The sequence below is a fragment of the Bubalus kerabau genome, chromosome 10 (assembly GCF_029407905.1).
Source record: "Bubalus kerabau isolate K-KA32 ecotype Philippines breed swamp buffalo chromosome 10, PCC_UOA_SB_1v2, whole genome shotgun sequence".
Lineage (NCBI taxonomy): Eukaryota > Metazoa > Chordata > Mammalia > Artiodactyla > Bovidae > Bubalus > Bubalus kerabau.
Genome location: NC_073633.1, coordinates 72672751 through 72688543, shown reverse-complemented (window position 1 = coordinate 72688543; position 15793 = coordinate 72672751). Strand labels below are relative to the sequence as shown.

The window sequence follows — 15793 nt, the reverse complement described above, 5'->3', positions numbered from 1 at the left end:
CTGGGATCGGCAGATGCAAACTATTATTTATAGAATGGACAAACAACAAGGCCTGACTGTATGCACTGCAAACTATACTCAAACCACAGTGGAGACAAATATGAAAAAGAATGTACATATAGGATAAGTGAGTCACTTTGCTGTACAGCAGAAATTAACCCAACACTGTAAATCAACTATACTTCAGTTAAAAACAAATAATAATAAAACGGGCCTAAGACTTCTTTTCAATAATGAAGAATACTAGCAAAGAATGAATCAATGCCTTTGAAGCACTGACAGAAAATTATGTTCAACCTACAATTCTACTCTCAGCCACACTAACATTCCATTTTAAGAATAAAATAAAAACACTTTCAGACAAGGAAGTACTCAAAATTTACCTCCCACACATCTTACCTTAGTATGCATCCCAGCAAAACAAGGCAATACACCCAAAAAGAGGACTATATAAAACTGGAGCAGAAGGATACAGGACATCGAGAGATGGATAACTATGAAAAAGGGAAATACCATAAATTCATTCTATCTTTAAGAAAATGAAAAATATTAAGGTCAGTTATAAAAACTCACAAAGCCCTCATCAAAAAAAAAAAAAAAAAGTACAACTGAGAACTCTGATATGGAGAGGTTATGGCATCCGTTTTATCTCTGCAGAACTACCTTCTCCCCACCCCCAGCATACATCTCCATCTGGGCATGGGACCAGGCTCCAGCTACTCTAATCTAGTCTCTCCACCTTGCCATAGCAACTTGTTCAGAAATAAACACAGAGCCAAGAATCAGTACTGGTGAGAGAGAGAGAGGCAAAGGAGGGTACCAAAAATAAAGCCAAAGGAGGAAAGCAAAGGGATATAGGGAGAGACTAATTCTTCTAAGTAACATTCAAGCACCTGGAGCCAATCCTATTCTTTCCCCCTGAACTCTCTATTTCCTTTCTTAGGCTCTAACTGAACTAGTTTTCTAACACTAATAAGGATCTCTAACCAAAATACTCCTTTCAAAGCAGGAAGTCAAAAGACACCAACTACTGTTAGTAAAATAAAAATATACAGTATTTACTAAGGTGAGCAGAAAGCTAAAAATAATGATATGTAATTATATCAGAAAGAAGGTGGGGAACAGGGTAGTGGTGTTGGAAAATAATCCTTCATGGTTTTGTGTGTCTTACAAGCAAAGCACTGTCTGTTCTTTGTTCTGGACTATATTCTCAAGGACGTTCATACAGTGAGCAACCTTGGAAGACAGAAGCTGTCTTCAGTATACTACTGTCTCCGTCTGAAGCAAAGAGCAAGTGTGCTTACTGCCCATTACAAAATATTTGAAATCCTTAAAAGCAGAGTTTTCTCCAGTAACAAAATCCATTATGTGAACAGTGCTGGCCCTCTCTGCAGTGTCCTGTGTGAAGTGCAGCTCAGGATACAGGCACAAATGAATGCTGATACCCTAGCTACTGCTAAGGCTCTAAGTAATAAACTGTACTTCATCTCTGACTCTGCCTCCAACCAGACTGTTAAGTCTATATTTCCGCCAGCATCCATGAAACTGTGACAGGCTAATTTGTTAGCTTCAGGTAGAGTAAACCCTCAGATCCTTTGTAATTCTGGACAGGTCGTAAATGAGAGCTAAATCTTGACTACCACTATAGACAATGCTTAAAATTGACAAATCTAGAAATGGAAGCATAAGAACATTAATATGGGGATTATCACTAGAAGAATCAAATAAAGAAGGAACTGAAGTGATTCCCTGGGGGGTGGGAGGGGATTGGGAAGGCAGAGGACTAGGGGATTTTACTGCTTTCAACACAAACTCTTTGAACTATTACTTTTTCCACCCACCATGAACATGCATTCAAAAAAGCAGCCTTTCTGGGCTCCTTTAAAGGGGGGGAGAAAGAAGTGTACAGGCAAAAACTCTTTTCAAGAGGAAGCGATGAACTGGGAGACTGGGGTTGACATATATACACAAGCATGTATAAAACAGGTAATAAGAACCTACTGTGCAGCACAGGGAACTCTCCTCAGTGATGCATGGTCACCTAAACAGGAAGGAAATCCAAAAGAGAGGACATATGGATACGTACAACTGATTCACTTTGCTGCACAGCAGAAACTAACACAACACTGTAAAGCAACTATATTTCGGTAAAAATTAATTAAAAGAAAACCCTCTTTTTAGTATTCATTCCACTAAAACTGGATGGGAGCATCAAGAAAAGTACTAATTAAGCATGACGTTCTCCTCACAGTTCTAGAAATCTAAAAGGGAAAGTCTCTCACCACTGATCATCTCAAGCCAGAAAACAGTCTCAATGTATCTCCAAAAATAAGTATGTCATGTCTTGCTTTGGAGAATTTTTTTTTTTTTTGAGTCTACTAGCGATGTACACAATAGTGTCCTACAACTTCTATGGAAAGCATATTACTGGCTTCAGCATATAAATGTATCCTTAAACATGATTTCCTGCAATAACAACATTCTGCTGCTGCTGCTGCTGAGTCACTTCAGTCGTGTCCAACTCTGTGTGACCCCATAGACGGCAGCCCACCAGGCTTCCCCCATCCCTAGGATTCTCCAGGCAAGAACACTGGAGTGGGTTGCCATTTCCTTCTCCAATGCATGAAAATGAAAAGTGAAAGTGAAGTCGCTTAGCTGTGTCCGACTCTCAGCGACCCCATGGACTGCAGCCTGCTGGGCTCCTCAGTCCATGGGATTTTCCAGGCAAGAGTACTGGAGTGGGGTGCCATCGCCATCTCCGAATAAGATTCTAGGTTACCCCTTAAATCACCAGTGTTTTAAAAGTGAAATTAAAATTATGAGAAGAAATACTTCTATAGTGAAGGGAATAAACTGTGTCATCTTACAAGGAAAAACATAGACAAACAGCTAATTAATGGTCAAAAAGTAATTCACATTAAAGAATCAGAATTTTCTAATCAAAATTTGAAATTAAAACAATTAAAAATAATTTGGAATTATTTTGTATAGTTGGTAGGGGATGACTAGTTCCATTTAGTATAACTTTTTTTCTTAAAAATCCAGAATAGCAAAGCCTACTCACTGTCTACTTCTCTACTTCTCCACCAAATTATACTTCTTATACAGCTCCCACTGAACCTAATTTTTAGGGACAATGAAAAAAGGGCATATACAAATTCTGCTCCCGAGATAAGCTAAGTTGTTATTGGGCTAAACTATAAGTCTAAATAATAGAGGATCTGATTAGGAGCCAGCTCTGGTTTCATTTAAAATGCACTTTAAATTGTTGTTTAGTCGCTACATCGAGTCTGACTCTGCAACAACAACATACAAGTGCTTCAATCACACTGGTTTCATTCACACTACTTAACTTTTGAGAAGCTGGGGCAAATAAAAGAGCTCTGTGAAGTTAGTTTCACTACAGCATTGCTAATTTCTTTTTCATATCTAGCTGCTCTTCACTAAGAAGGCTTACTATGTAGTGATGTTCCTCTACAGTCAGACTGGATGGGTTTGAAATACAGCTCCTACACTCTACTGAGGCAAGTTGCTAAACCTCTAAGACTCAGTTTTCTGCAAGCAAAAAGGGACAGGAATACTTTCTTCATGGAATTGTTAGAAAGATTTTTTTTTTTTTAATACACGTAAAAGCTTTAGCATAAGACCAAGTCAAAAGAAAAAAGGAAGAAAGAAGATAGTTATTAATATTGTCATGCCTTATTTCATGGAAAGTCACATCCAGTAGGAAAGAGATGCTCCATCTGCACACAGTGGAACACACTCTGAGATTCTTTCTTGTTAATTAAACGACCAGTGAAGGTAATGAAAAGCAACTTCACCAAAAAGATGCTACAGGCATGAAGCAGACAACACATTTCAGCAAGCCAAACTCAGTCCCTTTTCCACCAAGAGAAGAATCCTTAAATTTCACACGTTTGCTTGCCTTGGGCTTCCCAGGTGGTGCTAAAGTATCTGTCTGCCAACACAGGAGACGCAGGTTCGATCCCTGGGTCAGGAAAACCCCCTGGAGGTGCAAAAGCCAACCTATTTCAGTATTCTTGCCAGGAAAACCCCCTGAACAGACAAGTCTGGTGGGCTACAGTTCAAAGGGTCGCAAAGAGTCAGACACGATTGAGCAACTAAGCATATATAAATTCATTCAACAAATGTTTAGCTAAGGACACAGGAAAGAACATGATATGTACCACTTTCTATCCTAAACTATGAAGACCTCAGCAAGGGGCCTAAGGCTGACTACCTTTTAAGTGTTAAGATATACTTTTTTCCTCTGTTATTTTAGCTTATTGGGTCTTCACTGCTTTCAGAAAGGAAAGGAAGGGGAAGAAAGAAAGCAGAGCTCTACAGAAATTTGTCCTCCAGATAAAGTGGGATGATACTACCTACAATGAAAAGTACCTCAGTCTCTATTGTTTAAAGCACAAATATTGGCCCCTTCAGTTTCTTCACCCGAAGAGTGAAAAATTTCAAAAGTAAGAACAATGATATTATAATCTCTCCCTGACTGCAGCAGGCCAAAATATTGCTACTGGGAGTCTAATAATTTTTCTAACACTTTCTCAAGATCCACTGCTATTACAGAAAAACCACGATCTACCAAGTACAAGGTGCGATATGCCATGCACTAGCTACGAAAGAGGTCTCTGACCTCAAGACCTCATCAGGTGGTATGGGAAAACATGCACTGCTGCTGCCGCTGCTGCTGCTGCTGCGTCGCTTCAGTCGTGTCCCACTCTGTGCGACCCCACAGACGGCAGCCCACCAGGCTCCCCCGTCCCTGGGATTCTCCAGGCAAGAACACTGGAGTGGGTTGCCATTTCCCTCTCCAAACATGCATTAGGTATCTTTTATGCTATTGGATTTATTACTTTGAAAGTAAGTACAGCACATAATACCATTTGGTTGAAAAGAAAAATACTATGAATTTTATTTCCTTCAAGTCACAACCAAAAGGTTGTATTTAGAAGAGTTGAAAACACACTTTACAAACACTACAAAAAATTACTATAGCAGAATTTTTTTTTCAGAACATACTTTATATAACTCATCTAAGCCCACTTAACAACTGGAGAGTAAAAGGTTAGAAAATTAAAAGACCCACAAGAAATATATAAAAGGAACCAAAAGAAATGTATTTATTATTTTCCCCAATTACATTAAAGGACATTTTAAGATTAGTTGAAATACGCTTCTACATATTAAGAAATGTACACAAGAAAAAACAGAAGACCAAGGAAAAAAACAAAGTAGCATACTTTATTTAACCTTATGCCCTAATCTACTTTTAATTAAGAGGGCAAATTCTGGACTTTCCTGGTGGTGCAGTGGATTAGAATCTGCTTGCCAATGCAGGAAACAGGAGTTTGATCCCTGGTCCTGGTTCAGGAAGATTTCCCACGCAACAGAGGAACTAAGCCGGTGCGCCACAACTACCGAGCCCAAGTGCCGTAACTACTGAAGCCCAAGAGCCTAGAGCCCGTGCTTTGCAACAAGTGAAGCCACCGTAATGAGAAGCCTGCGAAACACAGGCAACAGTAGCTCCCACTCACCACAGAAAAAGCCAGAACATAGCAATGAAGACCCAGTGCAGCCCAAAGTAAATAAATAAATGGGATTCCCTGGTGGCTCAGGGGTAAAGAATCTGCCTGCCAATGCAAGAGATGTGGGTTCAATCCCTGGGTCAGGAAGATCCCCTGGAGTAAGAAATAGCAATCTACTACAGTATTCTTGCCTAGAAAATTCCACGGACAAAGAAGCCGGGCAGGCTACAGTCCACAGGGTCGCAAAAAGTCGGACACAACTGAGCACACACACACACACACACACAACCTCCTACTTATACAACAAAAATGTGAATTTCCCAGAAAAGTTAGTATTTACTTGGACTTTTAATAATCGATTTTATTAATGATATTTGCCATAAAGGGGAAAACCCACAAGATGTTAAGATAAACAATAAAAAGACATAAGGATTGGACTTCCCTGGTGGTCCAGTGGTTAAGACTCCATGCTCCCAATGCAGGGGACCCCGGTTCGATCCCTAGTCAGAGAACTAGATCCTACATGCCCCAACTAAGAGTTCACATGCTGCAACTGAAGATCCCACATTCTGCAATGAAGATCAAAGATCCCACATGCTGCAACTAAGACCTGGTATGGCCAAAAAATAAATAAAAAGAGATATTTAAAAAGAAAAAAGACAAAAGGATAAATTCTTAAATTTAAGACTGGTACATGCCAAAGAATATATAGGTCTGTAAACTGCTGAGAGAAAAAGTGACAGAAGTTAACTAACGCACTGTACATAATGCCTGGCATATAAAACATGCTCCCTTTTTTTAAGTAAATGAATACATACATAGGACTTGAAATTCCACAAGTTAAAAATGGTGATATTTAACCATTTTATCAAGATAACCATGAAACGTTTCATAAAACATGGGCAAAGAAAATGTCAAATGAAAGATATGATTCCTAAAGTATAAATCTATAGACTTTCCATGCATTTATTTTCAGGATCCATTTTCACAGTCTTCATAGCGTCCCAAATAAGCTGGACCACTGTGATGGCAGTACAGACTTCAACTAGAAGACAGCCTGAACCGCGGAGACTTATCCCCAAGGCTGACGCGGTACGTACAAAGTACCCAGAACCTCCAGAGAATAATTCTGATAACTGAACTTGAAATAAAATCTCTTGCTCTACTTAGGAAACAAGTTTGTCTCTCCTGGTTCCTGAACAATAGAGCAAATGTATCCTTTGAGACTTCCTTACCAAACTCAAAATCATCTTCAGAAACTCCAGCTAATCGATTTTCTATGGTAGTTTCAAGAGTGATTTCAGAGCTTCAGATAGGCAATTTTTATGTTATTAATTATTTAATATACATTTTTTTTTTGATGATCCAGTGGATGTTGGCAATTTGATCTCTGGTTCCTCTGCCTTTTCTAAAACCAGCTTGAACATCTGGAGGTTCACGGTTCACATGTTGCTGAAGCCTGGCTTGGAGAATTTTGAGTATTACTTTACTAGCATATGAGATGAATGCAACTGTGCGGTAGTTTGAGCATTCTTTGGCATTGCCTTTCTTTGGGATTGGAATGAAAACTGACCTTTTACAGTCCTGTGGTCACTGCTGTTTTCCAATTTTGCTGACAAATTCAGTGCAGCACTTTCACAGCATCATCTTTCAGGATTTGAAATAGCTCAACTGGAATTCCATCACCTCCACTAGCTTTGTTCAGTGATACTTCCTAAAGCTCACTTGACTTCACATTCCAGGATGTGTGGCTCTAGGTGAGTGATCACACCATCGTGATTATCTGGGTCATGAAGATCTTTTTTGTACAGTTCTTCAGTGTATTCTTGCCACCTCTTCTTAATATCTTCTGCTTCTGTTAGGTCCATACCATTTCCGTCCTTTATTGAGTCTGAATTTGGCAATAAGGAGTTCATGATCTGAGCCACAGTCAGCTCCTGGTCTTGTTTTTGCTGACTGTATAGAGCTTGTCATTGGCTGCAATGAATATAATCAATCTGATTTCAGTGTTGGCCATCTGGTGATATCTATGTGTAGAGTCTTCTCTTGTGATGCTGGAAGAGGGTGTTTGCTATGACCAGTGCATTCTCTTGGCAAAGCTCTGTTAGCCTTTGCCTTGCTTCACTGTGTACTCCAAGGCCAAATTTGCCTAGGTTACTCCAGATATCTCTTGACTTCCTACTTTTACATTTCAGCCCCCTATGATGAAAAGGACATTTTTTGATGTTAGTTCTAGAAGGTCTTATAGGTCATCACAGATCATTCAACTTCAGCTTCTTTAGCATTAGTGGTTGGGACATACACTTGGATTACTGTGATACTGAATGGTTTGCCTTGGAAACAGAGATCTTTCTGTCGTTTTTGAGCTTGCACCCAAAAACTGCACTTTGGACTCTGTTGACTATGAGGGCTACTTCATTTCTTCTAGAGGATTCTTGCCCGCAGTAGTAGATATAATGGTCATCTAAATTCAATTCGCCCATTCCGGTCCATTGTAGTTCACTGATTCCTAAAATGTCGATGTTCACCCTTGTCATCTCCTGTTTGACCACCTCCAATTTACCTTGATTCATGGACCTAACATTCCAGTTTCCTATGCAATATTGTTCTTTACAACGTTGGACTTTACTTTCATCACCAGTCACATCCACAACTGGGCGCTGTTTTCACTTTGGCTCCGTCTATTCATTCTTTCTGGAGTTATTTCTCCATTCTTCTCCTGCAGCATACTGGGCACCTACCAACCTGGAGAGTTCATCTTTCAGTGTCATATCTTTTTGCCTTTTCATACTGTTCATGGGGTTCTCAAGGAAAGAATACTGAAATAGTTTGCCATTCCCTTCTCCAGTGGACCATGTTTTGTCAGAACTCTCCACCATGACCTGTCTTGGGTGGCCCTACATGGCATGGGTCATAGTTTCATTGAGCTAGACAAGGCTGTGATTCATGTGATCAGTTTGGTTAGTTTTCTGTGATTGTGGTTTTCATTCTGTCTGCCCTCTGATGGATAAGGATAAGAGGCTTGTAGAAGCTTCCTGATATAGACTCCTTCAATACTCACTTCGATCTATTCTCACATGGACGTCCTGATTTACAGAGGCTGGACATCTAAAAACTACATTTTTCAGATGCCCTTGAAGCAAAGGTTTCACATAAGACCAAAGTGTGGCCAAGCAGATCACTTAAGATATAGAGAGTGAAAAGTAACATGTAGTGATATTCTTGCCCAAAGAAGTGAAAACTTCCGCCATGAATGAATCAGCTTTCTGATTCAACAACACAGCCCATAATGGCAGTAGCCCCTTCTCAGGCAAGTTCTATAATGTCCTTGTGGGGTCTGTTTCAAGAAACTCAGTCTAATTTGTTCAGTCACCCTATTCAATGTTTACCTCTTTCTTAATAAATCCCATTTGCTACAACTACTTACAGCAGATGCTCTTGCTACAGATTCTTATAAAATAAGTACAAAGTAAACAGGGATGTAAAAAAAAAAAAAAAAGCACCATCCTGGGACTTTCCTGGCAGTCCAGTGGTTAAGACTCCACCTTGCAATGCAAGGGATATGGGTTTGAGTCCCCATCAGGGAACTAAGATCCTGCACGGCATGGAACAACTAAGCCCATGTGCCACAACTAAAGATCCTGCATGTACAACTAAGACCCAACACAGACAAATAAATATTTTTTTTAAAAAAAGCATCATCCTATTAGCAGTTAGAAACCTATCAAGAGTTAACGGCTTATGGATAAAGATATAGGCTTGACCTGGAAGGGAGAAGGCAATGGCACCCCACTCCAGTACTGTTGCCCGGAAAATCCCATGGATGGAGGAGCCTGGTAGGCTGCAGTCCATGGGGTCGCTAAGAGTCAGACACGACTGAGCAACTTCACTTTCACTTTCCACTTTCATGCATTGGAGAACGTAATGGCACCCCACTCCAGTGCTCTTGCCTGGAGAATCCCATGGATGGAGAAGCCTGGTAGGCTGCAGTCCATGGGGCTGCACAGAGTCTGACACAACTGAAACAACTTAGCAGCAGCAGACCTGGAAAGCATTATAATTGAAAAGCCTAAAAGGCTACCGGCCAGATTACAAGGAGCACAATATAGAGTTAACAACAGCGCTTTAGACAGCCTCACAGATCTAGAGAACAAACTAGTGGTCCGCAGTTGTGGAGGGTGAGGAGGATACACAGGGGTAGAGAAGTATGAGGTACAAACTATTAGGTAAAAAACAAGCTACAAGGATATATTATATAACACAGCGAGTATAGCCAATATTTTATAATAACTATAAGTGGTGTATAACCTTTAAAAATTGTAGGACTTCCCCAGTCCAGTGGTTAAGACACCACACTCCCAATGCAAGAGGAGTGAGTTCACTCCCTGGCCAGGGAACTAAGACCTCACATATTGTGCAGCATGGCCCCCCACCCAAAAAAACCGTGATTCAATCGTTATATGGTACACTATTGCATACAACTGTACACATTATAACTTACATAATATTGTACAGCAACTATACTTCAATTTAAAAAAAAAGAGGTTTAGATAGTTTGGATCTGGAAGAGGAAGAATTGCCAGCAAAGCTGATAAATCAGGAGAAATAAGAGACGAGAACCAAGAGAGGAGAGAATTCAAAAAATGTGAAGATGTCTTCCATTCAACTAAATACCAAAGATGACAAACTGGGTTAAGATCCATTCTTCATATTACTTCCTTTCTCAAAGATTATCCTATATAAAAAAATAATGCTCAAACTCTCTCCAAAATTGGGCCCCTTGCGTGCTACAGTTCCTTTATACCATATATTTTCCTTTTTCTTTACTTATGGCTGTCCTGGGTCTTCGCTGCTGCATGTGGGCTTTCTCGAGTTGTGGCGAGCAGGCTTCTCATTGCAGTGGCTTCTCTTATTACAGAGCACAGGTTCTAGGTGCACAGGCTTCGGTAGTCGGGGCTTAGGTGCCGCGCGTGGAATCTTCTTGGACCAGCAACTGAACCCGTGCATTAGTAGGCAGATTCTCAACCACCGGACCACCAAGGAAGTCCTTCTTTCTTCTTTTTTAATATCACAACTTTTATTCAGTCTTCTTTTAAAAAAAAAAAAATCTCTTTTTTAGGTCCTAAAATAAAAGTCCAATCCAAGACCCACATCTAAAAAGCTTTCACAGCAGTCGAAGTTGCCTCCTCTGAATTCATGGACCATTTATTCATCAGACACCAAACTAAAATCCAAACTAAATTATAAGCTTAAATAGAGCAGGGGCTGTGTTCTTCTTTATATTCTGAACCCCCAGTATAATGCCACATTCAGTGCTAACAAATAGGCCCTTTCAACAGGTAGTTTCAGAAGGGTGGAGTTAAGATTGCAGGAGATTAAAATTTTAACTAAATTGACTTGGAAGGTGCACAAAGAAACTTTCTGTAGGGGTGGTGATGTTCTATATTTTGACAGGGTTATGGGTTAAAGAGATGTATGAACTTGTTCAAACTAAGGGACAAGTTAACTATTTATTTACAAAATAAATAGTTCATGAAAGGAATGCTCAAGTAAAGGGTAAAGTATATTTACTCTGAAATACAACCAAAACATAAGATGGGTTGATAAAACACATCGACAGAGAAGTCAGAATGCGTGGACAAATAAAGTAAATATAGCAAAATAAGAATTAGAAAATCTAAGTTGTCGATATTTAGGTATTCAATGTATGAACAATTCTTGCAACTTTTCTGTGATTGAAATTTTCGTGATAAAATGATGGGGGGGGGAAGCAGAGTGGAAATGAGGCTGTGAGAGGCTCACATTATTTCAGAAGTTAGTCAATTAAAGGACTGATCTTAAGAAGAAAAAGAAGGTATATACATTCCTCTAGAGGGATGTCTGGATTATTCCTCTCCTCTCTAGCTCTATCTCTAGTCTTAGACTGACTACACAGGCTAGTTCTGGTCTTGAGTACTTGTTGCCTGAAAGAAAATGCATACTAAGCTCCCTTCATTCTAGAACAATCCAAATCTGTGGAGACTAACCCCTTTGTCTGTCTTGGGATAAAATAACCTGTTTCTCATTCTTTTTACCTGAGTTTCTAATACTTCCTTGACTGACCTTTAGACTAAACCTGTGACCAATCTGCGTTAACATAAATGGTTCATCCTCTTAGTCCAATTCTTGCCCTTCAGACTCATGGCTCTCCACACCAACAGAATGTTAAAACAAAGGTCACACAGTCCCTGGCTGAGGACCTGGCAGAGAGTACCCAAAAATGCCTGCTGTGTGAGTAAAACCCATGCTTGATAATAATATGATACACAAACAGAGCTTAGTTTCACATTTTAATCTACACTGTGTTGAGGGCTGAAAACTGTTTGTGCTAAGTTTCCAGAGCTGAACATTTAAAAAGGGAAGACCAGGAGCCTCTTCTGTGGAAAGCAAACTAGAAGATGGACCTAGAAACAAAAGGCTGACAAACTCTCAACTGACTTTAAGAAACACCTACATTTAAATCATTAATGCTTTCCCCAGATAATACAGTATGTTCATCAGCTTCAAAGTACCATAAACATGAACTAAAGGGGGGAAGATAAATTATGCATGGGTAAGAATTGACAGGAATTCAATTCCCAATGACCTAGATGCATTTGGAGTTCATTTGCTCTTTTTTGTTATTGTTGCTTCCAAAGGACTGCAGATTATGCACTTGCTGAATTTTGCCTTTGTCACACATGACCTAACAAGGAAGGCATTCATTCTACCATAGTAGCTTCTCTCAAGTGTCTGGTTCTAAACAGCTGCAAATTTTGGAAGATAACACTAAATGATGTCTCTAACCATTAGTATGTTCTCTCCCCAACAAATATGAAAATAAGATTAAGGGCTACTAGAGTATCAAAATTGCACAAATTAAACTGGCTGAGCATAAATTTATTAGAAAAGGAAGTAAAAAATGTGTATAAGAATTTTAATTCTATGTATTAATAGAATAATTGAGCCAATAAACATATCCTAAAGAATTTCTAGTACTTTTATTGTTTATATTTGCTTTTATCTGTTAGAAAGATGCTGTATCCCTAATGATTTGGCTAACTTAGTCCCCTAAATACAGCAACTGGATAAAATAACAGAATAATACTGATTTCAAATAAATTTCCATTTATAAAAAGTAAAAGCTGCTTCCTAGTCCCAAAACTGCAAGGCCTGGGTGAAAAATAACCTGCTCAAAGTAGAAACAAACTGTAAAAATGTTTATGTGTTATGGCTGGTTTAGTTATACAACTATTCAAAGCTGTTTTTTTTATAGTTTTCATTGTCTCTCAGTCATATCAGAATACATGAAGACCTTTATTCACCACCTATCAACTCATTTACCATTAAAAAAACATCATTAAACTGCTAAACACAATGGGTGGGGGTGGGGGGGATGCACTATCAAGGAGAAGCTATTTTATCATCATCATTTATGTGTCTTTCCACTTACACATAGTTTGACTTTCACCCCTTCCGATGTACACTAGTACATTTAATTTACATGCATCCATGTGAAAATCCCAGGGACAGAGAGCCTGGTAGGCTGCCGTCTATGGGGTCGCACAGAGTCGGACAGGACTGAAGCGACTTAGCAGCAGCATGTGGCCTCCCCCAGAAAGGCTCATTGGAATAGATACATTAAAGTGTTCTTTTTGTACCTCCTTCAACTCCATTACATAATATCTTGTCATGATCATTTAATTTTAAAGAGTAGCTTGGTTAACACCCTCGAATTAGCAATTTCATTGTTAATTTGGTACTTATCAGTCTTGAGGATCCAAAAAACCAAATTATGTCTTCAGAGCCTTAACACTGTCACCAATTCCTAATGTTTTAAAATATGTATATTGTAATATTCAAATAGTACACACAATGCTGTAGAATGTCCAAAGTATGGTGAGTATTAAAATGAGATTTACAAGAACATCTTGTTTTGTAAACTTCCAGTCAAATCTAACAGTAATTAAAAAGGGTAAATTTCTGCTTTCATTTTCTGAGTAAACAAAGAAACACAGCACAACTTCCACCAGCATGTTGATGCAAAATCTAGAGACGCAATACCTTTTCAATCACCTTTAAAGAGCAAATAAGAGAAGAAGTATTAACAACAGAAAACCCCTAATAAGTCAAGGTCAATAGGGAGGGACTAAGGACTCCCATCCTGGTTTCCTGCTGAAGACACTAAATTGCAATTATGCTTCAGTTTTAGCCATCTACCTCTCAAACTAGATTCTATTTAAATGGTTTTATAGAGAGGAAAAAATGATGAGCAAAAGTACTGATACGCTGCAATACTTGAAGCTAGTAACGGCAGGTCTAGCTCCTCTTCTAGCCTGATCTCTCTGGAAAGCTTCGGAAGAAAAGCGGTATTCACAAACAAGGCATTTTTAAAAATTCTGTAGTTTCATATTTGCAAGCACTACAGACAAAATTTTAGTTACTTGTCCAGGCAAGCAGTTCCTGTTATATGTTATTTTACTGTTACACCCAGTCTTGGTAGGAAAACAAGAAAAAGCCTTTTTGGTGAGCTATAACCGCAGGAAACCCTCAATTATCCATGGGTAGGGACAACCTGGGATAAATTAAGTCCCCAGGTAATTATTATTTAACAATAATATTGGATTAATTCAGACCTCCTCCTTTCCTTTTTACAAAAGAAAAAGTTGACTTAAAAGCCGCTCTCTTCCAAGCCACTCTCTTAACAACAAAAAAGCAAATGGGCAGATAAATTATTTCAAAATTGTATAGCAAGAAAGAGTAAGGAAATCATCAGCACTCAAATTGGTTCTTTTTCAGCAATTCCGATCACAAGCCATCAAACTACGAGTTAAGCTCTCTGAAAAGCATTTAGATCAAACACCCACCATCCACCCCCACCAAAAAAAAAAATCCTCCTGATTGAGATTTTCCTAAATCAAATGGATCTTATATTGAACTGTGTAACAATGCTTGTTCGAAATGAAGTTAAAAAACTTGACAACTACTGCATTAAAACTGTAAAATGCTGATATCGAACAACTTTCGATTCAAATTCTCTGGGACCCCAGGCGTTGACAGAAGCTTGAACTTCCTTTCTTTCCCCGTCCCGGTCCTCCCGGCCCTTCTGTGAGCCAGGGTTCCCACCAGGGCCTGCAGTGACATCACAGCTCATATCCTCGTAACCCCTGACGTCACAGACACGCGGACCCACAACACTGTGACTTCATCGCGGACTGGGGCGGAACCGCAGTCGACCTGCACCAGCCCAGAGGCCAGAGAAGCCTCCGAGCCTCCGTCCTGCCCGGTCCCCAAAGAAGGTTAAGGACAGGCGCCAGCTCACCTGCGTTGGGACAGGGAAGGACGGAGCGGCCGAGCCCTGGCGGGAGCCACCGGGCAAAACAACCCCCACCCAGGGCCCGACTTCCTCACCGGCCGCCAGTACCGGGGATGGGAGAGACGATCCTGAAACTCCTCAGGGCCTATCCCGGATCTCCTCGGCTTCAACCCAGACCCGGGACCCCGTTCCCGCCCGCCGGCCCGCCTGACCCTCCGAGCCCCGCGGGGGCGCTCAGCGCCCGGCCCGTGTGCAGGCGGAGGCCGTCCCAGGACAAGGTGCAGGCCACCGAGTCCCTGCCCCAGACCGAGCCTCGGACCGGCGGGCGGCACCCCCGCCCCCACCCGCCCGGCGCCCCAAGAGCGCAGGCGGGCGGCGGGAGGGGGCGGGGAGCGGCCACCGTGGCCGCCGCCGGACCCCGACCGCGCTGCTCTCGCGCCACGCCCCACCCCAGCCCGGACCCACCTGCGCTCCTGCCCCGGCCGGGGCCTGGCCAGGGGCTGCACACCCCTATACAGCGGCGGCGGCTGGAGGCCTGGCTCGCTCCCCACCGCTGAGACAGACCGAGCGCCCAGCGCGGCGCGGCGGAGCCCAACGCTCGCCCCGAAACCCATTTGTTTGGCTAAAACGGCGTGACGTCACGCGCCGGCCCAATCGACGGTTGGCCAGGGGAGGGGCCGCGGAGTCAGGGTCACAACGCCCCCTGCCGGGCTTCTGCGGCACTTCGGGAGCTGGGGATTCAGAGTGGGGGCACTTAAACAGGGAGAAAACCTGGTGAGGCGTCTTCGGGCCCCCAAGTGGTGAAGAGTGAAAGCTCGAGCACGACCTGTAGAGAAAGGACTCAACCCCTCAAGCTAGCCAGAATGGTAGTAAGCCAGGGTTCAACAGTCAGCAGCAATGGCAAGTCTATTAATACTCG

At 41.3% G+C, this 15793-nt stretch overlaps 1 protein-coding gene across 5 annotated transcripts in view; it reads right to left on the bottom strand.

Moving 5' to 3' along the window:
• Positions 1-15511, bottom strand: part of FBXO34 (F-box protein 34) — an 81544-nt gene extending 66033 nt beyond the window's left edge. Inside the window, exons 1-3 of one of the 5 annotated variants that reach the window (XM_055538133.1) lie at positions 15340-15434; positions 2002-2041; positions 400-494 (exon numbers count right to left, since the gene is read on the bottom strand). Coding sequence is in view for 1 of the 5 variants with exons in the window: in XM_055538130.1 (XP_055394105.1) it covers positions 15340-15488 (149 nt within the window). In the remaining 4 variants the exon portion in view is untranslated. Of the gene's footprint in view, positions 1-399; positions 495-2001; positions 2042-15339 lie in introns of all 5 variants that reach the window. The other 4 variants (XM_055538132.1, XM_055538130.1, XM_055538131.1 and 1 more) reach the window with 4 other exon arrangements.
• Between the last annotated feature and the right edge of the window lie 282 nt (positions 15512-15793).